At 35.9% G+C, this 24,539-nt stretch overlaps 1 protein-coding gene across 2 annotated transcripts in view; it reads right to left on the bottom strand.

Moving 5' to 3' along the window:
• Nucleotides 1–24,539, bottom strand: part of FAP (fibroblast activation protein alpha) — a 74,151-nt gene that overhangs the window by 35,818 nt on the left and 13,794 nt on the right. For both annotated transcript variants that reach the window (XM_047873850.1, XM_047873851.1), the window contains 10 exons: nucleotides 20,685–20,783; nucleotides 19,636–19,730; nucleotides 18,637–18,711; nucleotides 17,118–17,170; nucleotides 13,388–13,460; nucleotides 12,595–12,715; nucleotides 11,496–11,650; nucleotides 9,363–9,466; nucleotides 7,028–7,163; nucleotides 2,977–3,021 (listed from right to left, as the gene is read on the bottom strand). In XM_047873850.1, coding sequence (XP_047729806.1) covers nucleotides 2,977–3,021; nucleotides 7,028–7,163; nucleotides 9,363–9,466; nucleotides 11,496–11,650; nucleotides 12,595–12,715; nucleotides 13,388–13,460; nucleotides 17,118–17,170; nucleotides 18,637–18,711; nucleotides 19,636–19,730; nucleotides 20,685–20,783 — 956 coding nt within the window. The remainder of the gene's footprint in view (nucleotides 1–2,976; nucleotides 3,022–7,027; nucleotides 7,164–9,362; nucleotides 9,467–11,495; nucleotides 11,651–12,594; nucleotides 12,716–13,387; nucleotides 13,461–17,117; nucleotides 17,171–18,636; nucleotides 18,712–19,635; nucleotides 19,731–20,684; nucleotides 20,784–24,539) is intronic.

Below are 24,539 nucleotides of genomic sequence, written 5' to 3'. Positions count from 1 at the left end.
AAGCACAGGTAACTAGGTGGTCCTCAGTTTTAACAAGACCTCTTCACGGTCTCTTTATCAGCTTAGATTTTCTGATAAATTACTCACCTCTATCTGCAAAGCCATTTAAACTGTTTTACTTGGAAGGTGAGATTATTTACCACCTGATAATTTCTTGCCATGGTTGGTAAACAACCCAAGGTCCTAGATATCAGAGGCTGATGCCTAAGCTGAGTCCACATTTGATGAAAAGCACAGACTTCCAAGCATCAAGCAGAAAACTCGTTTTTCCGGCAACCAATTCAGCCAACTTTATTTGTGAAATAAGGAAATAAAGGCTTACTTAAAAGTAAAAAAAAACCCACAAGCTCATTTTTCTGAACAAAGGGGTTTTACTGACAGCAAAGGGAGGGGCCGTATTGCTTAATTATTTTAAAATAATTTAAATGCAGCATTGTAGTCTATGCTTTTAGTGTTTGTTCTCCAAATTTTACTGATTCAATACTACATTCTTTGATTAAATAGTTCTTTTTGTGGGTTTCCTACAGGGCAAAAAGAAATTTGTTTAAAGTGAACTCATGGTTTGTTATTTTTCTGATCAAATACCAAAGGAGATATTAGGCTACATCCCCCAAATTAAGACACTTGACTATCTCATGCTGGAGGAGAGAGAGTGATAGGTAAAGTTCTATTTGCTAGTTCCGTGCCCCGCACCGTAACAGGTCCATTGCTTTTAGCAAGTCCTTCAATCTTTTCTGATTCACAGGTGATTTCCAAAGGTGTTTTTCAGTTTAAATCTCCTTAATAAAATCTAAAGGAACAACTTCTCCAATATCACTCTTTAATTTTATACTGATATGACTAGCCTGTACACTTTCTCTAAAAAGTTCATAGATATTACTTGAACAAATGTCTGAAAGGTTATTTCATACTCCTAGGTTTTTTCTGGGTAATTTTATTAAGTCACTGATTTGATTATAGGTCAAAGGAAGCTATCCAGCACATTATGACATATGACTTATAAGCATATGAAGCTATGGCCTGACTTTCAAAAGACATGTCAAAGCTTGTAAAATCTAATGACTTCTTCAAAGCAGCTGCCTTGGGAGAGTGTGAACTTACTCCTGAAAGCTATCACTACAAAGAATTTTTGACAAAACCTCTTTGGGTATTTAGAAAGTTTACTGACTATTTTAAATTTTAAGAGATTGAGATGAATACATTAAAAGATGATTTTTTTCCAATAGAATTCCAAAGCTACAGATGTTAAAATGATCTAGCACAAAATCATATGTTGCAGATACATAATACATTATTCACTAGATTTACTTTGGCATCATTTTTTATTTAATGTAGGGATCTCATCTTCCCTCAAAGGATGTATATGTGCCTCCACTGAGGGTATTTAAAGCAAGGCTCTACAGCTTTAGAAGGCAATTAATCAATTAATTAATTAATTCACTCTGCTCATGTTTGCTGGGATTACAAGGTTGTTGCTATACAGATTATAAAAATTGATAAGATACAAATGTTGACTCCAAGTTGCTTATAAATAAGAGATTTCAAAAGATGCAATCTAAAATATTTCAGAGTGGTTTGAACGCATGCAGCATTTTCAGAATAAATGTGCATAGATTCCAAAGATCACGTCTTTGAGAAGATTGTTGGTATCCTTGTTTATCTATTTGTAAAATCATGTCACTCATAATATTCTGCAGTAACTCTAGCTATATTATCATCATGGAGAATACAAGCAAAGGAAGTCTTAAAGTATTCTTTGCCTCCAATCTTTACTGGAAATTTTATAATGAGAGTGAACTCATAGATTAACTTCCCCTTTCCTCAAGTTTTCAAACAATGATCTAGGCATTGTCTTTTTGGAAGATGAGCTATGGATTGACCAAGATTCCAAAAATTTAGAAAATTCTGTCCTTCCACTGAATACTGCTGATTTTTCTTATGTTATTTAGTACAGTGGCAAAGAGTTCTTATGTTATTTAGAACTGAGATATCTTTAACTAAAGACAGAGTAAATATATGTAAGCTAAAATTGCTAACTCCAGAAAAATGTACAAGGAGTTTTTGACATCTGAAGATTTTTACTTTGCAATTTACCTTCTTTCTACCCATCTTAACTTTGAATTTTTATGAGTTATCATCTTACAATTAACTCTGAAGTCTTTATTGTCCTTGTATCATGGGTTAATGTGTTAAGCCAGGTCCTAAGGGTCTTCTTTTTCTTTGCTTGTGCTACTCAGAGAAACTGTGTTTGGTTTGTTTTTTTTAATCCAAATGCTAGTTGAATTCAATCATGTATTTGTAATAAATGGCAGCATCCATGCAACATTCACTTGGTCTCTGTCCTATTTTATATTCTTCAAATAGAATATTGTACACAATTGATAACTTTGTAAATCATGATTTTTTTACACTAAAAATTCTTACAAATCACTGAATAAGCCTATCCAAAAAATCTAGTGATCACAAACCATAACAAAATATACGATTTCCTATTTGATACCACTTAAACACTGGAAACGAATACATAATTCATTTATTCATTTCAGTTTATATGAAATTGAATAAGAGGCAGATTGTGTTTAAATTACTATGAATACCCAATGTATTTGGTTTTTCTGGATTCAACTGGCTAGTAAGTATTATTTTAAGTCGATCACGAATTACAATTGCTTTTGAAAAACAGCCTTTATTTTGTTTAATAAGAATATTAATTATGAATATCAGAGAGTCAGTTGAAAAAGTTAAGGTTGTGACATGAGGACTATGATTTGTTCTCAGTAGAATTTTAAATATATAGACATTAATTGTCTGGCACAAAACTGCTGAAAGGATCCCTACCTCTGTGGGTTTTTTTTACCTTGGTGTTTTTTCTATGAGACAAGTAGTGTCAGTTTGGATACATTTAAAAAAGTCCTTTGATGGCTGAGAATCTGTGAAGTGTCATTAAAATATAAGGAAAAGATAGCAAAATCATACTCCACCAGCCCATCCAGTTCTGCTTTCTTCTATATGCTCCTGGGTCTAAAAGAAAGAAAGATCACGTCAAGCACACTATTAGGAGAACAGTTTTTCCTAAACATAATCTGGGCATTTGAACCTGTTAACCTGCTCACTCAGAGTGTACCATTGCTAATAGCCTAACTTCATACTTGAATTTAAGATGACCGTATTCAACATCTTATACATCAACACTATTGCATATACATGAGCAATCTAAGGGATGGATCTTACTGAAAACCTTTAATAATTCTGGTTGAATTTTCCATGAGGCAGTGCCTGGAATTATTTCATTTATGGAAGCTGAGCACAACCCAAGCACTTGGTGTCGTATAGTTTAAAAAGCCATTTCAGTGGTGTCTGGGTGGCTCAGTCAGTTAAGTGTCTGACTCTTGGTTTCAGCTCAGTTGTGATCCCATGGTTTGTGGGTTCGAGCCCCCCAGGTCTGCTGACAACACAGAACCTGGCTTGGGATTTCTCTCTCTCCCGTTCTCTCTGCCCCTCCCTCCACTCGCATGCCCACTCTCACTCTATCCTATTCCAAAAATAAACAAATAAACGTTTTTTTAAAAAAGCATTTCACAGTGGAGTTTAGGTTAAATTATTTTTCTTTTCTTAATCTTATTAAGTAGGTAGGAATCTTAAAATGTGCACAGAATCTTATTTTGGTGTACATTTTAGGATAGTATAATCATTTGTTGATCAAAATTTAGTGGGCATAAAAGGATGAATAGGCTTTCCTAGACAAATAATTAGAGAAAGATCATTGTAGGTGAAATGAACAGCACAGAGACCAGGCCAGCTTAGTAGACCACAGGGGTGGTTCCATATGGCTGAGTGGAAGGTGACTATGGAAAAGAGTTCAAGAGGAAGGAAGATGTTTGGGTATCAGAACGATCTTGGAGAAACTTTTATGCCACCCTAGGAAGTTTAGATTCCCCTTCTAGATGAGCCCTTTGAAGGAGTTCAAAGTCACAATTTGGAAAATATAATTGTGAACATGATACAGAGAATGGATTATAAATCAGCAAGATAGAAAGAGGCAGAGAGATCAATTGGAAGGCTACTGGAATGTTTGGGAAAAAGGATGATAAAGGCCTTAATCTAGGTATGGATAGCAAATATGGATCAGAGAAGATGTAGCCAGAGATATTTAAAAGTTCAAATCCTCAGAATAAATTTGAGGGCAAATGGTAACCAAAACCTCTGGTACAGATAAAAATTGCCTAAAGAGTAAGTTGAGAGTTATGGTAGAGACTAGAAGATTATTAGCAATCATTTTCTCTGTTTGCTAAGACTATAGCTAGGCTACTTTTCCCAGGCCTGCTTCCAGTAAGATGTGGTCATGTGATAAATTCTAACCAATGGTGTGTGAGCAGAAGTGACTCATTCTACGTCTAGGCCTGACCTATATAAACCTATTATATGTGATCTTCCATTCTCTTTTCCATCCCCCAGTGGGATGTTGGTGATCAGGTTTGAATAACCTTGGACTAGCTTTGGAAGTCACTAGATGAAGACAGCACAAATGCCATCAACCTGGATCCTAGAGTGACTGTGCAGAGCAGAGTATCCCAATTAAAATTCCCCACAAACCTGGACTCAGTATTAGGTGGTTACATGAATGTGTAAAAATTTTCTTTCTTCTTTTTTAAAAAATTTATTTATTTAGTTTTGAGAGAGAGAGAGAGAAAACACAAGTGGGGGAGGGGCAGAGAGAGAGGGAGACACAGAATCTGAAGCAGGCCCCAGGCTCTGAGCTGTCAGTGCAGAGCCGGATGTGGGGCTTGAACTCACAAGCCATGATGACATCATGACCTGAGTTGAAGTCAGATGCTTAACAGACTGAGCCACCCAGGTGCCCCCCAAAATTTCTATTGTATTAATTGTATTGTATTGTATTGTATTGTATTGTATTGTAATAATAAGAAGGGTCTTATTGGTGTTCTAGCAGTTAGCCTACCTTACAAACACATTAATTTGGAGATTAGTAAGATTTATAGAGAAATCATAAAAAGAAGAGCTGAAAACAAAAGGTCAGTGAAGTAGAAAGGGAACCATGAGAGAAGGTACTGTCATAAAAAGCAAGGGAATAATAAATTTTAAGGCACAGCTTTGTTGTCTAACATGACACTTTGCAGTTCTTATCTGAAAATGTGTTCCATGTATTTATCAAATTATTTTGAAACAGAGGTTGCTTTGAAATCCTAAGGTTAATTAAACCTGGTATTCTAAATTTAATCACTGTTTTGGGCCGTAAAGTTAAAGTTTATATCCAAGGAATTCCACATCTCCTTGAATAAGCATCTTTTATATTCTGTCAGTTTAGATTAAAGTTGACCCTGATTTTTATAAATTAGAATTTCAGATTCCAAAGCAATTACTGGTTTTAAATGCCTAGTTTTAAGAACTAAAATCTTAGTCTAAATGACTGATCTTACAGTTTAAAAGTAATAAGTAAAATCAACAATTCCTAATACCTAGATTCAATAAAAACATTGAAGATATATTCATCCCAAGCTGATTTATCAGATGAATGGTTTCTAATTAACTACCACAATCAAGTTTATTCTTTTTTTTCCCCCTATGGTACTGCATTGAAGCCAAAATCTTTCTGTTTTGTATAGCAAAATATAAATAAGATATAAAAAAAAAGCTTCTAGCATATTCCATCAAAATTAGTCAAGCTTCTTACAGAGTAGTGATTTAAAAAAATATTTTTAGCCCAAGTAATGTTGACTATAATAGTCCTGATATATTTCCAAATAGATTCATATGACTCTTTTCTTGCAAAACATAGTGTCCTAATTTCAAGAAGGAATTTAGTGATTTACTTTGATTCCTCTGTGCTTTCTTTCTTGCTTGACAAAAAAAGGTTTATTCTATATTTGGTTTAATGAAACATGTCTTCATAATTAGAAGTCTTATGAAATGTATCCATCAAATTTCCTATTTAAAGAAAACATTTTGTGTGTCTGAGTCTCTAATAGGAGTACTTATGAACAGGCTCATTTTAAAGCTTTTAGATTGGTGGAGTACTTTTCTAATGCATTAATTTAACAGATTATGTTTGGATTTGAACAATAGAAACAATTAAAACTCAACAATAAATCTGTGCTTAATTTTCAAGTTTTCCCTTCCTAAAATTAGCACAGTATTTCTATTGTATTAACCCACTGAATTACTGCAAGATAACAGGATAGCAGGATAGTTTGACCTGATATTTCATGTCATATTCTCAATTATCTGCTTTTAAATTTTACAATGGGAATGTTTGGCTTTCTTTTGATGACATCAATTTCCTTCAAAATTTCTATTTTTTTATTTTTACATTGAATAGACATAACACTGTTGGCATTTTTCTGTTTTATTTTTTTATCTATTTCTTTTTTTTTAATGTTTATTTATTTTTGAGAGAGACAGAGACATAATGCGAGTGGGTTGGGGCAGTGAGAGAGGGAGACAACAGAATCTGAAACAGGCTCCAGGCTCTGAGCTGTCAGCACAGAGCCCGACACGGGGCTCAAACTCATGAGCCGCGAGATCATGACCGGAGCCGAAGTTGGACACTAAGCCGACTGAGCCACCCAGGTGCCCCTCTGTTTTGTTTTAAGTAGAATATATCTATTTCCCTAAAGACCCATCTTATCTTCTCATCTTCATCATTTTGGGTTTTGTTGACTACCAATCTTATATTCTCAAAAGGATGGAATTTCATCCTAACTCAGAACCAGATACCTTATTTTTCCAATATTACATTGTTTCATTTAGTCTTTTTCTCCATTCAATTTCATTGCTAAAGTCATTCAAGAAAACAAGGAGTCTATTACTTATTTAATAAAAATAATGGACTGTGAATAAAGGGTTGTTTTTGTTTTGTTTTGTTTTGGTTTTGTTTTGTTTTGCAAAGCAATCAAGAATTGAATGCAGTAATTTTGGCTTTATAATACAAAATGTTAGCGATAAATAAGTCCTCCCTCATACACTTTCATCTTCAGAAATACACCTCTGTGGGTTTAATATGACCTACCTTTGGACAATCCCATGTCTGCCAGCCTTCTCTGAAATCACATATAGACAGAACTGAAACATTCTGGATTCTTTTCAGCCACTGGAAACATATTCGTTCATCAGTAACCCATGTGAGCCAACTGAAATAATAATCACTGCAAATAAACCAAAACAATAGTCACTACCATAAACCAGTATGATGTCAAATAATTTCTCAAGTTCTGTTTTCTCAAGGATGTATTTTGCTATTATGAAATATCTATTCCACAGATAAAGAAGGTAGAACTTTCCCCTCTCTTCAGAGAAAGTTTAAATATACTTGCTGACCCTTAAACAATATCTATAAGAGAGTTGGTTAATCTAATGGAATTACTTTATATTCGAGCTTTCTCCTCATTTTGGACTTTTATATCTTGGGAAACATTTTAAGACATGAGGCCAAAGCTATTGGTCAATATAGAGGGGGGGGGGGGAAACATTAAACTGGTTATTTTGCATGAGTAGACTCAATTTTTCACTTTTTAAGTGGTTGAGAGAGAGCCAAGTGTGATAAATGCCCATCTTTCTCTCTAGGCAGTTTGTATTAGAGGCCTCGTTTTAACTGTGACCAGGGTCAGGGGTTGAAATTCAGGTTTAGTATCATAACCAGAGATGATGTACACTAAGTAACTCTATTAGTGCTTGGCACATAGTTGGTGTCAATGAATGGCAGCAACTATCACTCGGCTCTGAGAATGAACCTATAGATGGAGAACATCAATGTAAATAAACCACAGAATTCTGGACATTGATATAAAAGAAATCACAGAACTGGAAGGGTCTCTGGCTCAGATTCTGGTTTTACCTCCTAGTAGTTCTACTAGGTAAGGCTACTTACTTAACATATCTGTGCCCCTGTTTCTTTATCAAATGGGAATAACAGTATTACCAAATGTAGAAGTTGCTGTAGAATTGGCTGAGTGTGCTTAAAGTTCGTGAGAATTCTGCCTGCTCCATGGTAAGTGCTGAGAAAATGTTAGCTATTACTATTAAATTGTTAGTATTTTACAGATGCTCCTCTTGACTCCTTATACAGTACCCTTTCTATAATTCCATTTGCTTCCTAAGGAGAATGACAGAAGAAAGAAAGAAGAAAGAAAGAAAGAAAGAAAGAAAGAAAGAAAGAGAAAGAAAGAAAGAAAGAAAGAAAGAAAGAAAAAGAAAGATGTATTTAGTCTAAGTTTCCATCAACTAGATTGGTGGTAGTTGGGGGAAGTAATGGATCATCCCCCCAAATAAAGCCATTTTAAATTATCCAAGAGGGGTCCCTGGGTGGCTCAGTCAGTTGAGCACCCGGCTTCAGCTCAGGTCATGATCTCACGGTTTTTGAGTTCGAGCCCCGTGTCGGGCTCTGTGCTGACAGCTTGGAGCCTGGAGCCTGTTTGGGATTCTGTGTCTCCCTCTCTCTCTGCTCCTCCCCTGCTCGTGTGCTCTTTCTCTCTCTCTCTCTCTCTCTCTCTCTCTCTCTCTCTCAAAAATAAATAAACATTAAAAAACATTTAAATTATCCAAGAGTAGATTCACCCTGGCAAGGCCCCACAGAGGCCTCTGCTGAGGTTCTCTTTCCTGTCAGTGATCAATCATTCTGCCCTGGCCGACTCTCCTGCAAGGGGCAGCATGCCCTGGCCTGTTAGGGTTTGGGAAGTAGTGAGGAGGCCCACCAGGCTGGGTGTGGGCGGCCTCTTACCTTGATCTGCTTCAACCATAATGACCACAGAGGACTGATGGAGGGTTGGAAGGGTTGCTACAATCAGAACTAATCAGACAGGATCTACATAGGCCCCAAGCTGGGGGAGTGAGACTGATTCATGTCCCTGTCTCCTTACAGTGAATCCCAAACAGATAATTGTACAACCAGATAATTGTGAATAGACTGCACCCTAGTAAAAATTGCTAATATTTGGAGAGGGTTGGCCTCTTGTTAGTCATGCATATGTGATCAAACATGATCTATAAACCCTGGGCTTGAGAGAACGTAGACCAGACTTGAAACAAGACAGGCTGAGAACATATATGAATTTTATTATTTGCCCGCTGATCCCAGGTTTACATTCACACATCTGAGGGGAGTATCACTTAGATCGCTCTGATCGTCCTTACATGTGTGAAAAGGACTGACACTTTAAAATCAATTTAAGAAATGTCATTTTTAATTTGGTTACATATTTAGGTTTACATGCCAATTTTATTTATTTATTTCTGCTTAGAGTACACATATCATAAACTCACTAGAAAAGAAGTGTAAATCTCAGCTAAGAAATTTAAGTGTTAAAATTCAGGTTAAGGTGGAAAGAGAGCATCTGGGCTTGCCCTACCTTGATGCTATCATTGCTGGAACTGGCACTTCTATGGGACCTATATGCTCAGGGTGAGTGGCATCGATAATAAATAACCGAACAACAGGATTCTTAGCTCCAGCCTGCCGAAAAAATGGACATTATATGCTCATAAATTTTTAATTATGACTAAGATATTAAAGACACTTTAGGAGTTTAGGCATTTTTTATAAGCTTACAATATTAAGTATATCATTGTTGAAAACATTTGAATTATAACATGACCAGGAATTTCATTTCGATTTTACTTGCAGGGCAATTACAAATATTATGTTAGCCAGAGTGAAGACACATATTTTAAGTGATTAATGAGAGAGCTTTGATTCGTAGGGGAAAATATTTTGGATATGAAAATGCAGTGCCATAATTGATATTCTCTTTTCTGACTTTCAAGACAGATATTTCTTCTTCTTCTTCTTCTTTTTCTTCTTCTTCTTCTTCTTAGGATAATTATTATAATCACTTCTCCCTGTACTGGAAGGAGTGCAGGGGGGAAGACAGTATAAACAATAAATAACAGAAGATATTTTTTGCTTTTTGCCCTATAATTTGGTCTAGGACAATCATCAGTCGGTCTCCTAGCTGGTTACATTACTACTGTTATCATCCCCCCCAAATTAGGGAAATGTCACCTCCAAATAAAGTGACTGTAGAATTTGCACTTTTCTTGTTTTGTACTTTCTGTGCTATTATACACCCTAAATTTACATGACAGTGTAGTTCACACCCAGACAGCTTCTTAGAGTTCCTGTTATTTTAACACAGAAAAAGAGAGTCTTATAATTGTCAAACAATTTAAGTCCACAGAGTTCAGGTTCACAGCCTTAAATGACTCCATGCCATTTGGATGTATCTAAAGAACTGTCCAGGCTCTCCTCTGACCTCCTGTTTCACTGTGAAGCTTAGCTGGGACTTCTGGTTTCTTTTGAGTTGCCTCACCTCTCAGCTTGATGTCAGATGTTTCAACAACTCTAGTCTTCAAGGAAAACATGAAAATTTGGGTCCCAACTTCTCTGTCAGTGTCAGTTAGTCCTCACCTCTGGGTTCCTCCATTTCTTCCTGCTGCCTTACACCCTCTTGAAGATCCAAATTCTTTTACGTCTTGGGTCCCAAGTGCCACTTCTCTTACTTCCAAACATCTTCAGTCTTTCAGACTTTATATATAGCTGTTGAGGGGTCTCCTACCTAAACATGCATCTCCTATCCATTATCTTTTATCACATGACTTTTAACATAAATTTTAGACTATCTGGAATTTCTAGTTCTCTATCTATACCCACTGTGACTCGCATCAGAAACCACTTGTGTGTACACATATCCATAGAGGGACCCACTGGGTCCATCTGTAACAGTGTTCTCTTTGGCAAGTAAACACAACAGGGACCAAAGAACAAAGAACTATTTTCTACAGTCACTTCCATTCCTTGTAAAAGAAGAGAATTTATTATTTGATCCTTTTTCAGATTTTTTGCCTAAGTCAAATTAGGATATGGCGCTTCTCCACTGTGACCTTGCTGTTCTCCTACTATACATACAGGAGCCCTCTCTTCAGACATGGGACTGAATGAAAAGTGTTTCACTCAGAATTCTAGAATGGTTATACAAGAAACATTGGGTTCATTCCATGTCTAATTTCCTCAAGGAAGACACTAGATTCACACACTTAACCTACCTTATATGTCCAGAAAAGATCACAACTCATGCCTGCTTCTACCTGACAGGAACATCAAGTTCAACATTTGTATTTTCCATTCTAGTTCGCATTTACATGAGAATTCAAGAAGGAATTGCAAAACAGAACTTTACCCTGAATTTGGAGCATGAAAGATGAAAAATTAAAATTAAGTTAAGCTTGTTTTTCCTCCATAATCTAGACCATATGTTTTTCAAAGATTCTGCGATGGATTTTGCAAAGACTACTTCATCCAGCACAACCAGATGTCCAAAGCAACAGATGTCCACATAAATAATAGAGCACAGTACAATGTTTGCCTTACAATGCACAAGGATAAGAAGCTCTCCAAACTTGTTGATCCCACCTCTATTCATGGTGTTGGTTGCTCATTTTGACACCAGAGGAATGGAAGCATCTGTTGAAAGTACTCAACATACCTTGGGGTATGGAATATTTATTGTTCTAGGATATTGTTCATCACCATAATAGGAATAGGCGATAACTGGTATCTCGGTATCATTAAATTCTGCATATGCCAAAAATTTTCCATTAGGAGACCACCAGAGAGCGTATTTTGTAGCAAGCATTTCCTCTGAAAAATAAAATGCAAGCATACAAATAACCGTTATGGCTTACTCTTAAAATTATTGCAAACTCTTCAAAATATATTGTATTAGCCATTTACTGACTGCAATAATTTATTTAATGTGGGTGTGACATATGCCAAAATTTGGTTATTAAAAAAGATAAATAATCTGAGTTTAAAGACATAGCCTAACTTATACCTCATTTCAAACATCAATCAGTCTGTGTAGGAATTGATATTAATCAGAAATGTAATTCTTTAAGTAAATTAATTAAGCATTTCAACAATAAATGATTTTTCCCTTGGGGCAGCTTCTGGTTTTTATAGTCACCTAATGTAGCCCAAACAAGGAGAACTGTAATTACACTACAAGAGTGACATAAGTGTTAGATGTTGACTTTTTCTCCTAGGAATATTTAAAAAACCAAAAAAAACAAAAAACAAAAAACAAAAAAACACAAAAAAACAAAAATAGTTCAGTTATATAATTTTTAATAAAGGCAAGAACTATAAGACTTCCTAAAGTCCAGTTTGGTCCTGGATCCTACATGGCCTACAAAGAGGACACAATTCACAAAAGTATCAAAAACTAGGAATATTTCTCTGCAAAATTATGTAGACAGTTGTTTAGTTTTGGAAGAAAGATTTATTCCTCAAGAAAAAAGAAACCTGAGGAAATGTACCAACACAGCATCTAAGGACCATAAACTTCTTGAAATGTAAATTATTACTACCACTTTATAATGCTCATGAAAATCAGCTCTACCTGCCTGATTATTAGATTTTGTTCTTTGAGAACATGTACATCCTGTTCATAACCTGATAACAGCTTTCAGAAATGCCACCATTCATCTCGATAACATACCACTTGTCTAAACTTTACTAAATATATGCAATTATTTTCAATTAAAAGCCTAAAACAGCAACGGTAGAAAAGGAATATGATTTACCTTCATAAACCCAGTCTGGGATCCCATTGAATATTTTATTTTCTCTTCCATTAAATGTTATTTGAAAAGGTGGGTCTTCTGGTCTTTGTTTCAAATAGATATTGTTTTGATAGACATATGCCTAGAAGTGGTGGTAAGTTAGTTAATAAGGAGAATCCCATAAGAAATACAATAAAGCCTGTAAACTTGTTTTAATTATTTACCTAATACCTTCAAAATGCATGGTAATCCAGATGCAAGAAGGAATCACAACTAAAGTATCATTTTAATAGGTCAAAAAACCAACCAGCTCACATTAACATCAGTTATGATTTTTAAAGTCTATCAAATAAAGCATAAAGTTTACCACATATTTGTTGTTTTATTACTCAAATAAATAATTGTACATATTAACAGAAAGTCAAATAAATCTTTGAATATTAATAGCTAGCCAGATCTAATCTTTATTTAGAGTCCTTAAATAAGAGCTTGGACAAAATTTCATGTTGTCTGAAGCTAGTCTGGGAAACTTGTGAAAACCATATTTTTCCTCAGCTTTCTGGCACAACGCATTCTGGCTGAGTATGAGGATAAAGTTTTTGACTGCGATATTTAAAGAAGTCTATCCATGAGCTTGAGATTTTGCGGAATTCTCAGATGAGTTTCAATTTATCAAAACTCTTCCCGTTTTTAACCACTAAAATAGTCATGAATTTTTTTTTTCCTTTCAGGCAGGGAAATTTAACAAAGGCCAAAATCAAATGGCTCCTCTTTTATTTAAATGATTAAACACTTCTATAATTTAAACACTTACTAATTTACTCCCAACAGGCGACCAGCATAAATACTGAATTGGACGAGGAAGCTCATTTCTTCTTACAAACTGTCTAGAAGGAAAAAAAAAAAAAAGGAAGAAAAAATAATAATAAACCTTGCTGTTCAAGGGGGAAAAAAGCATCTTTACAAACAGAAAAAAGTAAATAATAAAAATGAAGGATCGTCCTCGGCTTCCTCAAACCTAACGGAAAGAATGTAACAAAATGGCACTGGAGGCATCGGGTTCTGGTAGCAGTTCTTTACCAGTTACTTAAGTCACTTAATTTCTCTGGGTCTCAGTTTTCTGACCTTTGTAATGAAGTGAATTAAAGATTTATTAAGTATTTATAGACTGTGAAAGTGGGACTATCTCTAGAAATTATCTGGTGGAACATCCTCATTAAAAAAAAATAAATAAACGTGAGGTTAGAGAGATACGACTTTTTAAAATCACATCACTGGTTCTTGGCCGACCCTAATTTAACTCAAGTCTCCTAACCCTCAGGACTGTAAAATTTGTACACATCAGGCTGAGATGGTCGATGAAGTGCCTTCCAGCTCTAAAATGCTATAGCTGTGCTGAAGTTTAATATGTGCTCTTCCACATTCTCATTTACAACCCCCATCTCTGTGAATGCATATGCATTTCAAATTTTTGAAAATAAGATGCCATTTGACAATCTCCCCAGGGATCTGACTTGAAATCAGAAAAGGAAAGGAACATCTGATCTCAAACTAAACTGAAAAACAGATCATACACTGGGCAGTATGCCTTAAGCTTGCAAAGTTCTCCACCCATGGGGAAATTTCAAATATCTTATTGGCCAAAAATCTCACTTTGGTGCCTAGACTCACCCTGCAAATACTCAATTGACTAACTTGCACTGTGGGGCTTTTGTAGTTCTTCAACGAGAATGTGTTCAGATTTTTGTAAGTGCTAAAGAGTCATAGGATGCCATGCTTAAGTTTTGACTATTATCTTCTTGAAGATTATATTAATAGTTTCATCAAGACTGCTTTTGAAGATAAACGAAACAAGACTTGCCTCCAAGGTATAAATTGAGGAGCCTGAAGAAAGACTCTTTGTCCTCTCCCTCAAAAAACTAACTCCAACCTGGACCTAACATGCCTGACATCTCTACTTTTCTCATTCTTTTAAAGCTGGAACCTGCAAAGAATTGTAACCCACGTTACTTTGACACAACTTATTAGGTCATGCAGCCTGAGGCCTAGCAAGCCGTGAGGGAACACAGGCAGATCAGCTTTGACTGGGGAAAGAACAATGGCCATGGAAGAGAGAGACCGCTGGTGAAGCAGTGAGAATCCTGCCTGCCAGAGGGCAGTATATGAGCAGCAGGCACTGGGAAGGTCCACAATATATTGAAACACATGTGAAGGCACAGGCAAAGGAATGATCCAGAAGAACAGGCATTTCTATCTCAGGCCAGCGTTCATGTTACCTTTGACATTGCAACGCTGTCTTAGGTTTCCATATGCTGTGGAATCATCTATGCAAGCATGCAGACAGCGCCAAGCTGAAAATCTCAGCGCAGAGTCTCTTCATGACTGGCAAGTCACCACAGCTGCCATTTTCTATGTTTTCTAAATAACTAACACTATGAGAGAAAGTGGAGGAGGCTGCTCACAAAGGCTGTCGTCTCCTCTCAGTATTCCTTCCCATGCTTGAAACCAGAACTATCTTCACTTTCTCTGTGGTAGATTTTTATAGACTCTTCAGAAGCATATAGAAAATTTGGAATTAGTGGTATGTGGTCTTGCCTTGAATCTCAACAAATTTGTCATCCCTCACTTCCTAAATTATGCTATATTTACCTGACAAAAGACAAATTTGGCAAATTAGAAAGTTGTGCAGATAAGAAAAGAGAGAGAGAGAGAGAGAGAGAGAGAGAGAGAAAGCAAGCAGGCAAGTAGTGGCTTGACTAAGTTCACTGCACAAAAGCTAAATATTTAAAATGATTCGAGGCCATAAAACTTATACAAGCCATAATTAAAATATTAGTATTGTCACTTTCTTTTGGAATGCTGTTTAGTTTGCTGAACCTTAAGGTAGGATGTGGAGAATTTCAAAACAATTAAAAGAAAAATAAGGAATTGATTAAAGCCTTAAGAAATTGTGCTGAAAGAGTAAGGATTTTACTTCACCAATTTAAAGTTTTCTTGAGAGTAGGGTCAGTGCCTCGAGTTCATTTGTATCTCCCCATATATGCTTTTCACATAATAGGTGTTCAATAATTTCTTTTTGAGGGGCTCCTGGGTGGCTCAGTCGGTTAAGTGTCTGACTCTTGATTTCAGGTCTGGTCATGATCTCAAGGTTCGTGAGTTCAAGAGTGCGGAGCCTCTTTGGGATTCTTTCTCTCCATTTCTCTCTGCCTCTCCCCCGCACACATGTGCACACACACACATACACACACTCTCTCTCTCTCTCTCTTTCTCTCTCTCTCAAAATAATAAAAAAATAAACTTAAAAAAAGAAAAAAACCTATTTTTGAATTTGGTGATGATGTGGATACAGAGAAGAGAAAGACCCAGAGTATATTAGATGAGTTCAGTTTCTACTTTATGTAGTAGTTCATATTTCCTAAATTGACAGTTTAAGATCAGAATCATTCTTTTCTGAACTCTTAAAACAAGTAGATTTTGTTTTGAATTTTTGTGTTCTTACTGGACAAAAGAGGAAATAGACCATAAAATTTTTCAATACCTCTTCAAGCCATATAATTATTTTTCCCTTTTATATAACAGCAAATAGGATATCACATTAAGATGAGTAACTAAACCAATTCATTGTCCATACTGAGTCAGAGTGATTTTTCTAAAGTGCAAATCTGATTCCCTATTGTCATCAGAACGACATCTAAACTCTTCTTAATGGTTTCCTCATGATTATTTGGCCCTTGCTTCCTGGCCCCAACTCCTTCCCAACCTTACACCACCTCTCACTAGTCAGCATGCCCTCCTCCAATTTCAACTCAACTGACCTATTTTGAGTTTCCGAAACTCTCTGTGCTCTCCCTTCCCTTGGGGCCCTTACAGGTTATTCCTTCTGTCAGGAATTCCCTCACTAGGTGTTCTGCCTACCTACTCGTTCCTTTTTCTTTCTTTCTTTCTTTCTTTCTTTCTTTCTTTCTTTCTTTTTCTTTCTTTTTTTTGATTAAATTGAAATATTTCAAATAGTGAAGCATACAAAGAAAGAAAGAAAATGGTATGACAGATGCCAACTTTATCTACAGCCCCAATTTAAAAAATATTAACGTTTTGCAATTTTAGTAACAGTTAATTTAAAATCAATTAATGGAGTCTGTGTTTAGATACAACTGAAGGAGATTTGCATCTCCTGCCCTTCTGCTTCCTTCCGTTGAAACAGGCACTCTCTCGTAAGCAGTGTATCATTCCCATGCACGTGTTTGTGCTTTCAGTATGTAGGTTTATGTCCATAAATGGTATATTTATAATTTGGTGTTCCAAAGTAGGGAGAATAAAACTGCCTGGTGAATAAAAATACAGAACATTTGTCAAATAAAAAGAGGTAAATGTCTCATAAAAGTATTTCCTTAAATTTCTTAATTTTTATGGGTGCCCATACACGGTAAAGAAGTAAAACACTAAGATCAGTAACAAGATAATGTAATCTTAACTTTAAATCAGAGCGTGGAGTGAAAAATCATAATGGATTTAAGTAGTATCAATACATAGATATGAAATTTTACCCAGTATTTAGGTCATAGATGTGATATGTTGCTGTGTAAGAGTATCTCCAAAGCTGTCGGAAAGAAGAGAGACAGAGACAAATTATGATTCTTAAAAAGCTTCCATCAATAATGTATAATAACAAATGATTCAAGATTCAGAATTATAAAAGGACTATTTTCATAAAGCACTAGGAAGGATATGTTTCAATTCCAAAAGAGTCTTCATTTAAAGAGTTTTACTGTGGACTTTTGTGATGTTTGTCTAAGTTCCAGAACTAATCTCAGCAGTGATTCAACCCTCACTCCATAAAAAGCATATCCGAAGACATTTCTTAATATAAAAAGCTTTTCTTTGACACACTCTATCCTAAGAATTTTTCCTTCATGCTATACCTTGATTTGAAGTAAAACCCCCATGATCTCCCTGGCCATAAGGATTACCCCAAACCTGTGTAGTTCATTACAATGATACCCTCTAAAATTAGATAAAGAGAATTTTATTCAACACAGAGTTTTGTTACAACATGTTTGCCTTTCTTAAAATATAACACTTTTTAAGAATAATAGAAATTGAAAAAGAAATAGAAGCTCCATAGTTTATAATTCCTCCTGAAAAAATCTGCTCTTTTTCTCATTAAGTGTATTTGTTCTGTGGTTAGTGAATAATACAAATATTATTTTGGATTTTGTTTCTTAAAAGAGCTTTCAAACTCTTGGCAAAGAAACTCCAACTGGTTAAAACATGTCTTCTTGAAGACTGGTAGTGACCAGGACCCGGTCTACTGGAAAATAATCAGCAGACTGAACAACTTGGGGGGGGGGGCAAGATTAACTATTCATTCTGTATTATATCTCACATAGGATATGAAAAATGGCAGTAAAAAGGTTCTCTCTCTAAAGGTAATCACAAGAAGTTTCATTTGATAATAAATTCTTTTGCCTTCTTGCAAAATTATCTCGAAGTTGTGTAAGTAGAAAAAATAAGATCATCAACTTCCCTCTATAACTTCATTCAAGAAGGGGAAACGAAGTAAAGGTAAATGGTCTGATTTGGTGGGATATTCCTACCCCAGTTTTTTGAAGCCACAGATTTAAACCCTAGTGTACCGCTGACCATATATTATCCAACTTGAGCAAGTGAGTTAAATAAGCTACACCTCGATATTTCCATTTTCCATAACAATTAACTTTCACAAGGTTAAAATATGTGAAGATTAACTAACGACTTATGAAGTCAACTAGTTTCAGAAATAGAAGTGTAATTGTCCCATTTCTGATAAATATCAGTGCCCCCAAATGAAGTCCCCTACCCCAGAGGAAAGTAGTTTCTACCGTTGGAGGATAGCCAGACAAGTGCACCAAATTCTGAATTATGCGTATGTGCTTCAGTTATGTTTTTTAGGCTCATCTAGAACTCACATTAACTTCTTGAATATTTAGAGATAAAAATATACTCTCACTTCCTCTTACTTTTATAAACCAAACTGTGGATTAGTAGAAGATATAAGCGGATATACCCAAATTAAATAGTCAATACCTTTGAATAATCACTTTCTAGATAGGCAAATTGCCGATCAGGTGACAAGCCATAATTTGAAGCATTCACACTTTTCTGAAATCATAAATAAGTCAATTAGAATATAGAAGAAAAACCAGAGCCATGAAAATGTGAAGTATTAAAAGGATATCGCATAATTGACATACTCTTATGTACATATACTGTCTATGCAATTAAAAAAACGTTTACATGGTACTTACTGTATACAAACAAATTTATTAAACACTATGAGAGGAAGATGTCATACATAGAATATACTTTGTGATTTCAGGAAGCTTAATATGTTAAACTTGAAAATAAGTAGCGTATTGCAAATTAGAAAGTTCTATTGAAGAAATACAAATATAGCATTGCGAAAGCATTTGAAAAAGAGTTGATTAAATCAAATTCAGAGGATCATTGGTTGCATGAGGAAGAGAGTATCATCTGAGCTTGACTTTAAAACATTAGCAGGCTTTTGAGGGTGGAGAAAGTGGGAAGAGCCTAGGAGCATAGAGCAGCAGAAGCCTACATTTCATAGTTCTTGTTTGTCGAGCGTGTATTCCAGGTTAGGTGCCGTCCTCCCACATTCAAATGTTATACTACTTACCTCTTCTAGAAACCCAGACTGGTATTATTCTTCCTACTCTTCAGAGAGAGAAAATGAGGCACACCATGGCTGGTGTGGTATGGAACCTTATTTAACTTTCCATAGCTAAGAAGTGACAGAACCTGGATTTGAGCCTCAGTTTGCCTGTTATAAGGAATGATTTCTCAACTCTTCTCTCTTACTACACTTTTTTCCCAGAGGAGGAAAGATGCTGGGTGATTGAGAGGAGGCAAAGGCAGTAGTATAGTGTGACTAGAAGAGAGAACTGGAGAATTCAGTGGGGGATGGATCCGAGAAGGCTAGGTCAAGTGCTGAGAGTTTGGATTCTGTTCCTTGGTCATTGAGTAGGTGGCAAAGGTTTGAGGAGGAAGATGATGCTGGATACATACCATGGTGTTATTACTCAAAATGGTATATGATTCTCCTGTTTCAATATTGTAATATACTATATCATTATCTGTAGACTGATGAAGATATTCTTGTCCTTTAAACAAGAAGGAAAACAAACTTGAAATGATCCCCCTTAGTAGGAAATGCATTTATAAGAAAGAGAAACCTCCCTTATTTCACAGATGTGCTTTGCTTTTCTTCCCTGTCCGGGACATTGCTTCGTCAGACTTAAAATAATTAGCTGACAGTGGAAGGGAGGAAAGGATGCTCTTTTCTATTTTCCACAAAAATGCCACATTTGCTAGTAGGCTGCCCTATTGTGACCAGTTCAGGGTGCTGGGGAATAAAATTGGGTTTTCTCTGTGATACAAGAAAGAGGATAAACTGGTGTGTTTAAAAACTGGTGTTAAAATGGTGTATTTGTTTTGAACTAAAAAATACATTATATTTGGGTTGTGTTTGATTTAGTTTAAAACTCTTTTGATGTGCATTTTATTTTCTAAAGAGAAAAACGAAAATATTTAAATGTGTTTAGTCCCCCTTTAGATACAAACTATAATACCATAAATAATTTAGTTGACCTTACTATTTGTTTGGACTTATTTGACAATATCCTATTCTGAAAACGTATATGCAAATATCAATTTTATGGCCTATGAAGGATTTTTTTTTTTTTGTGGCCAGGATGGGATTTGTCCATTTCTCAGATTATCTAGATTAACAATGGAATTTCTCTGTTGGTAAAATTCTTATGGCCTCTCCTAAATAGGTGCATATTCAGAAGAGTCATACAATACGCTCAGATTGTTCTAGCAATGTACTCTCAACTTTCACTTTTTTACTGAAAATCCAACTGGCATCATTACTATTCGGCAAATGATTCTGTCAAAGGTGCTTTGGTGGCCATTTGACTTATCTAAGTAAGTGCTTTTTTTTTCTATTTCAATTGATACGGCCTCTGTTACCATTGAGATGTATTGGCACGAAAAATAAAAACAAAAACACATATTTTCAAAAACCTCAAAAGGTAAAGAAACAATCCACTTACCTGAAATCCAGTTTGGAAAAAATGTCTTATAGGAAAATGTCCCATTTAAAATATCCTTCAATGTGAGTGTTCTTGTTGTACTTCCTTCAGAGTCATGAACTTTAGGGGAGATGGAAACAGTATTACTAAAAAGATGATTAATAACGCAAATAAATCCTGAGCCTGTCTCTCATCTGTCCTGTCTCCTGTAATGAAAACACTGCCATTGCTAAACTTTTCACCCCTGTTAAGAGTTGTGAGTGTCATCGCCTTGATAGAGAGGCTAATCAAGGCCTAGAGAGACAGTCGGCTTGCCAGAAGGAGTATGATGGGCACTCAGGAAGGCCATGATGGGTTGTAGGAACCCTCTTCAGGAAGCACAGGGTTGTCAGAGGTCTTTTATAAAAGATAAGATGACCTGGGGCATCTGGGTAGCTCAGACGTTAAGCTTCCTAGTTCAGCCCAGGTCATGATCTCACAGTTTGTGGGTTTGAGCCCCTTCTAGGGCTCTGACAGCTTGAAGCCTGTAGCCTGCTTCAGATTCTGGGTCTCCTTCTTGCTCTCTGCCCCTCCCCCAATCGCGCTCCATCTGTCTCTCTCAAAAATAAACATTAAAAAAATATTAGAAAAAAATTTTTTTAATTCTAGAAGTAGAGGATTTCCATATAAAACCTCACTTAAGGTAGCTGACAAACCACAAGGGCGACAGAGCGTGAGTGGGGGAGGGGCAGAGAGAGAGAAGGAGACACAGAATCCAAAGCAGGCTTCAGGCTCCCAGCTGTCAGCACAGAACCCAATGCGGGGCTTGAACACATGAACTGGGAGATCATGGCCTGAGCTGAAGCCGGATGCTTAACCAACTGTCCCACCCCGGAGCCCCGCCCCCCAAAATATATTTTTAAAAGATGAGGTGACCTTCCAACAACCCTAAACCTTGCAAAGCTGGGATTGCAGACCTAGCTTAAAAACTTCGTCCTTTGTGTGCCTGGGTGGGGCTCGATGGGTTAAGCGTCTGACTCTCGGTTTCAGCTCAGGTCATGATCTCACAGTTGGTGGGTTCAAGCCCCCGCATAGGGCTCTGTGCTGACAGTGCAAAATCTGCTTGGGATTCTCTCTTTCCCTCTCTTTCTGCCCCTCCCCTGCTCATGTGAGAAAAGCCCTCTCTCTCTTTCTCAACATAAATAAATAAACTTTAAAAAAAAAAACACCTTATCTTTTAAGCAGTTCTTTGTACTTCGTCATAGATGCTTGGCTTGGATTACTACTGGTTTGTCAAGGACATATTTTAGCATCCCATTTGGTCAGAAGAGATCAGCCAAAATCCTTACCTTCAGACATCTCAAGAGAGAATGTATCAATGAAAGTAGATAATTTCTTATCCTGACTGGGATTTTTATAAAGAGAAAGTGGGACAGGGAAAAAAAAAAAAAAAAGAACCGAAACCACATGATCTATACAAATGATCTTAAAATTTGCAGAAGTAGAGGATTTCCATGTAAAACCTCACCTAAGGTAGCTGACAGACCACAGGCAAGTTTCACCTACATTTGAATCTTCCAAAACAATTGTGTTTTTCAAACACGACTCTATTCTCAGAACACATTCATTACAGAGCTCCTCAACAGTCAGATACGCCAGATGGATAGTATGGCAACCATCTTCCAGTCCTCCTTCATATCCATATTGCCATTCTCCATCCCTCCCACCCTACCCCTTCTCCAGGCCATCACTTACAGAACCAAAACTTAGAAAAATGTCCTCTACCTTGAATAGCATTTGTGAATCTGGTATTTGCCCATGTAAAAATAAAACTGTCGAAGATGAGAGCTATAACTTTATCCTCCTGCTAAACTGTCTCATAGCTTTCCATAACTCTTAGGATAAAGACCAAAAATGTTAGTCTGAACTGTAGGCCCTGGATGGTCTGGGATGGCCCTCCAGTCCCTTCTTGCCTCTCTGTCATTTCTTTTTAGATTCCAAACATACTGGGCTTTCTCATTTCTTTCTCTGGGGCTTCTGCACTTCTTTCCACCTTCTCCCCTCCCATATCTTCTAGTCATGCTTGAATGCTTAATATAACGGCTACTTCCTCTGGGAAGACCCTTCTGACCCTCTGGTTTAGATCTGGTTCCCTTGTTATACATTACCATAGACCATGTTCTTTTGCATGAAAGCATTTGTCTTGATTTGTAATCATGTATGTATTTGAGTATTTTATTATTAATTCTCCACCTTCTACCATATTCTCAGTCACAATAAGTTCAGGGACCATGTGTAGTTTTGCTCACCATCACATCCTTTGTATCTAGAATACAATAGGCATTTCATAAATGCTTGTTCAATGGATGAATACCTTAAATGAAGAATGGATGGATGGACAGATGGATGGATGGATGGATGGATGGAAAGATGGATGGATGGATGAGACCTATGTCCTCTTTTTTTACAGAATCATTCTACTACTAATTTCTGGTATGGCTTTGGTAAGTCAATCTCTGGCATCATAGCTTACTCACCTGAAATATTATGAAGGACTGTACTAGAAAATGATAATACTTCCAGCACTTCCACACCAGCTTTTGAAATTTGAGAATCAACATGGTCTATAACCTTGTAATTACATAAATGTACTACATAAATGTGATAAGAGTTAATTGACCAACTGGATAATATCATCTTATGTTATTTTAACTAATTCACACTGATGTATGTATGCTCCATATGCTTAATTAGGACCCTGAATTCTTTTATTAATTTACTAAAAATTATTCTGGTGGCTATAAGAACAACAGGTGGCTGGTGAACCCTTTTGCAAGTAGACCCTAAATAATAACACTAAGTTATTCGGTTTTTTAAAATATTCATCTTCTTAAATTCTCCTTGAATTCTAAGCCAGATAGTTATTCATAATAAAAGGTCTTCTATTTAATTAAATGCTCTTGTGTAAGATATATACCACTGATTTTTATAATTCCTATTCAATGAATAAAAGACCATTTTACTACAATAACATTAGAATACTTGCTAAGTATTTTAAATAAATTTTACTTAACTCTTCTAAAAGCAAATTACAATCTGTTTCTAATATAGTCAAGGGGAAATTCTAATACTATTTGCAGTGGAAATTACTTTCCTTTTTGAGATGCATTTAATTTTGTCTACACAATCCTGAACCTATAGATGAAGAAATTTTCAATTCAGTGAATCCCTTTATTGTGAATACCAAAAAAAGCCCTAGATAATTGCTTTGTAAAAAACTTTTTTTGATATTAATTCAATAAATAAATATAACATTGGTGGTTTATTTATTTACTTTTTTGTCTAGCATAAGTAATGCTTTGACTTTGGCTGATGACTTACATAATAGATTTTCCTATTTAAATATCCTTGCATATAATTTTCCTTACTTGCAATTATGCTTAATGGAGAAATTCATAGCTACAGTTAATTTTCATTTCTGTAGAAGGTTGAATTAAGTGAGCTAATTGAAATGAAACATTGAGCTCTATGCTTGGAACATGGTAATCAGTGAATAAATGTTAGCTTTTGCTATTAACTTATCTGTATTCTTTAAATATTTTTTCCTTTTTTTAAAATTTGGGAATAGTTGACACACAATGTTACATTAGTTTCAGGTGTACAACATAGTGATTCAACAAGTTTATACAGTCATTATGCTATGTTCTCCACAAGCATAGCTACCATCTGTCCTGTTACATCGCTATTACAATATCACTGACTATGTTCCTTATGCTGTGCCTTTTATCCCCGTGACTTATTCATTCTCTAACTGGAAGCCTGTATCTCCCACTCCCTTTCACCCATTTTGCCCAACCAAATAAATATTCTTGATCAGTGTTTTCCAAACTAATTTGA

The sequence above is a fragment of the Prionailurus viverrinus genome, chromosome C1 (assembly GCF_022837055.1).
Source record: "Prionailurus viverrinus isolate Anna chromosome C1, UM_Priviv_1.0, whole genome shotgun sequence".
Taxonomy (NCBI): domain Eukaryota; kingdom Metazoa; phylum Chordata; class Mammalia; order Carnivora; family Felidae; genus Prionailurus; species Prionailurus viverrinus.
Note: the sequence above shows the minus strand (reverse complement) of the source record. Positions and strands in the feature narration are given on the sequence as shown.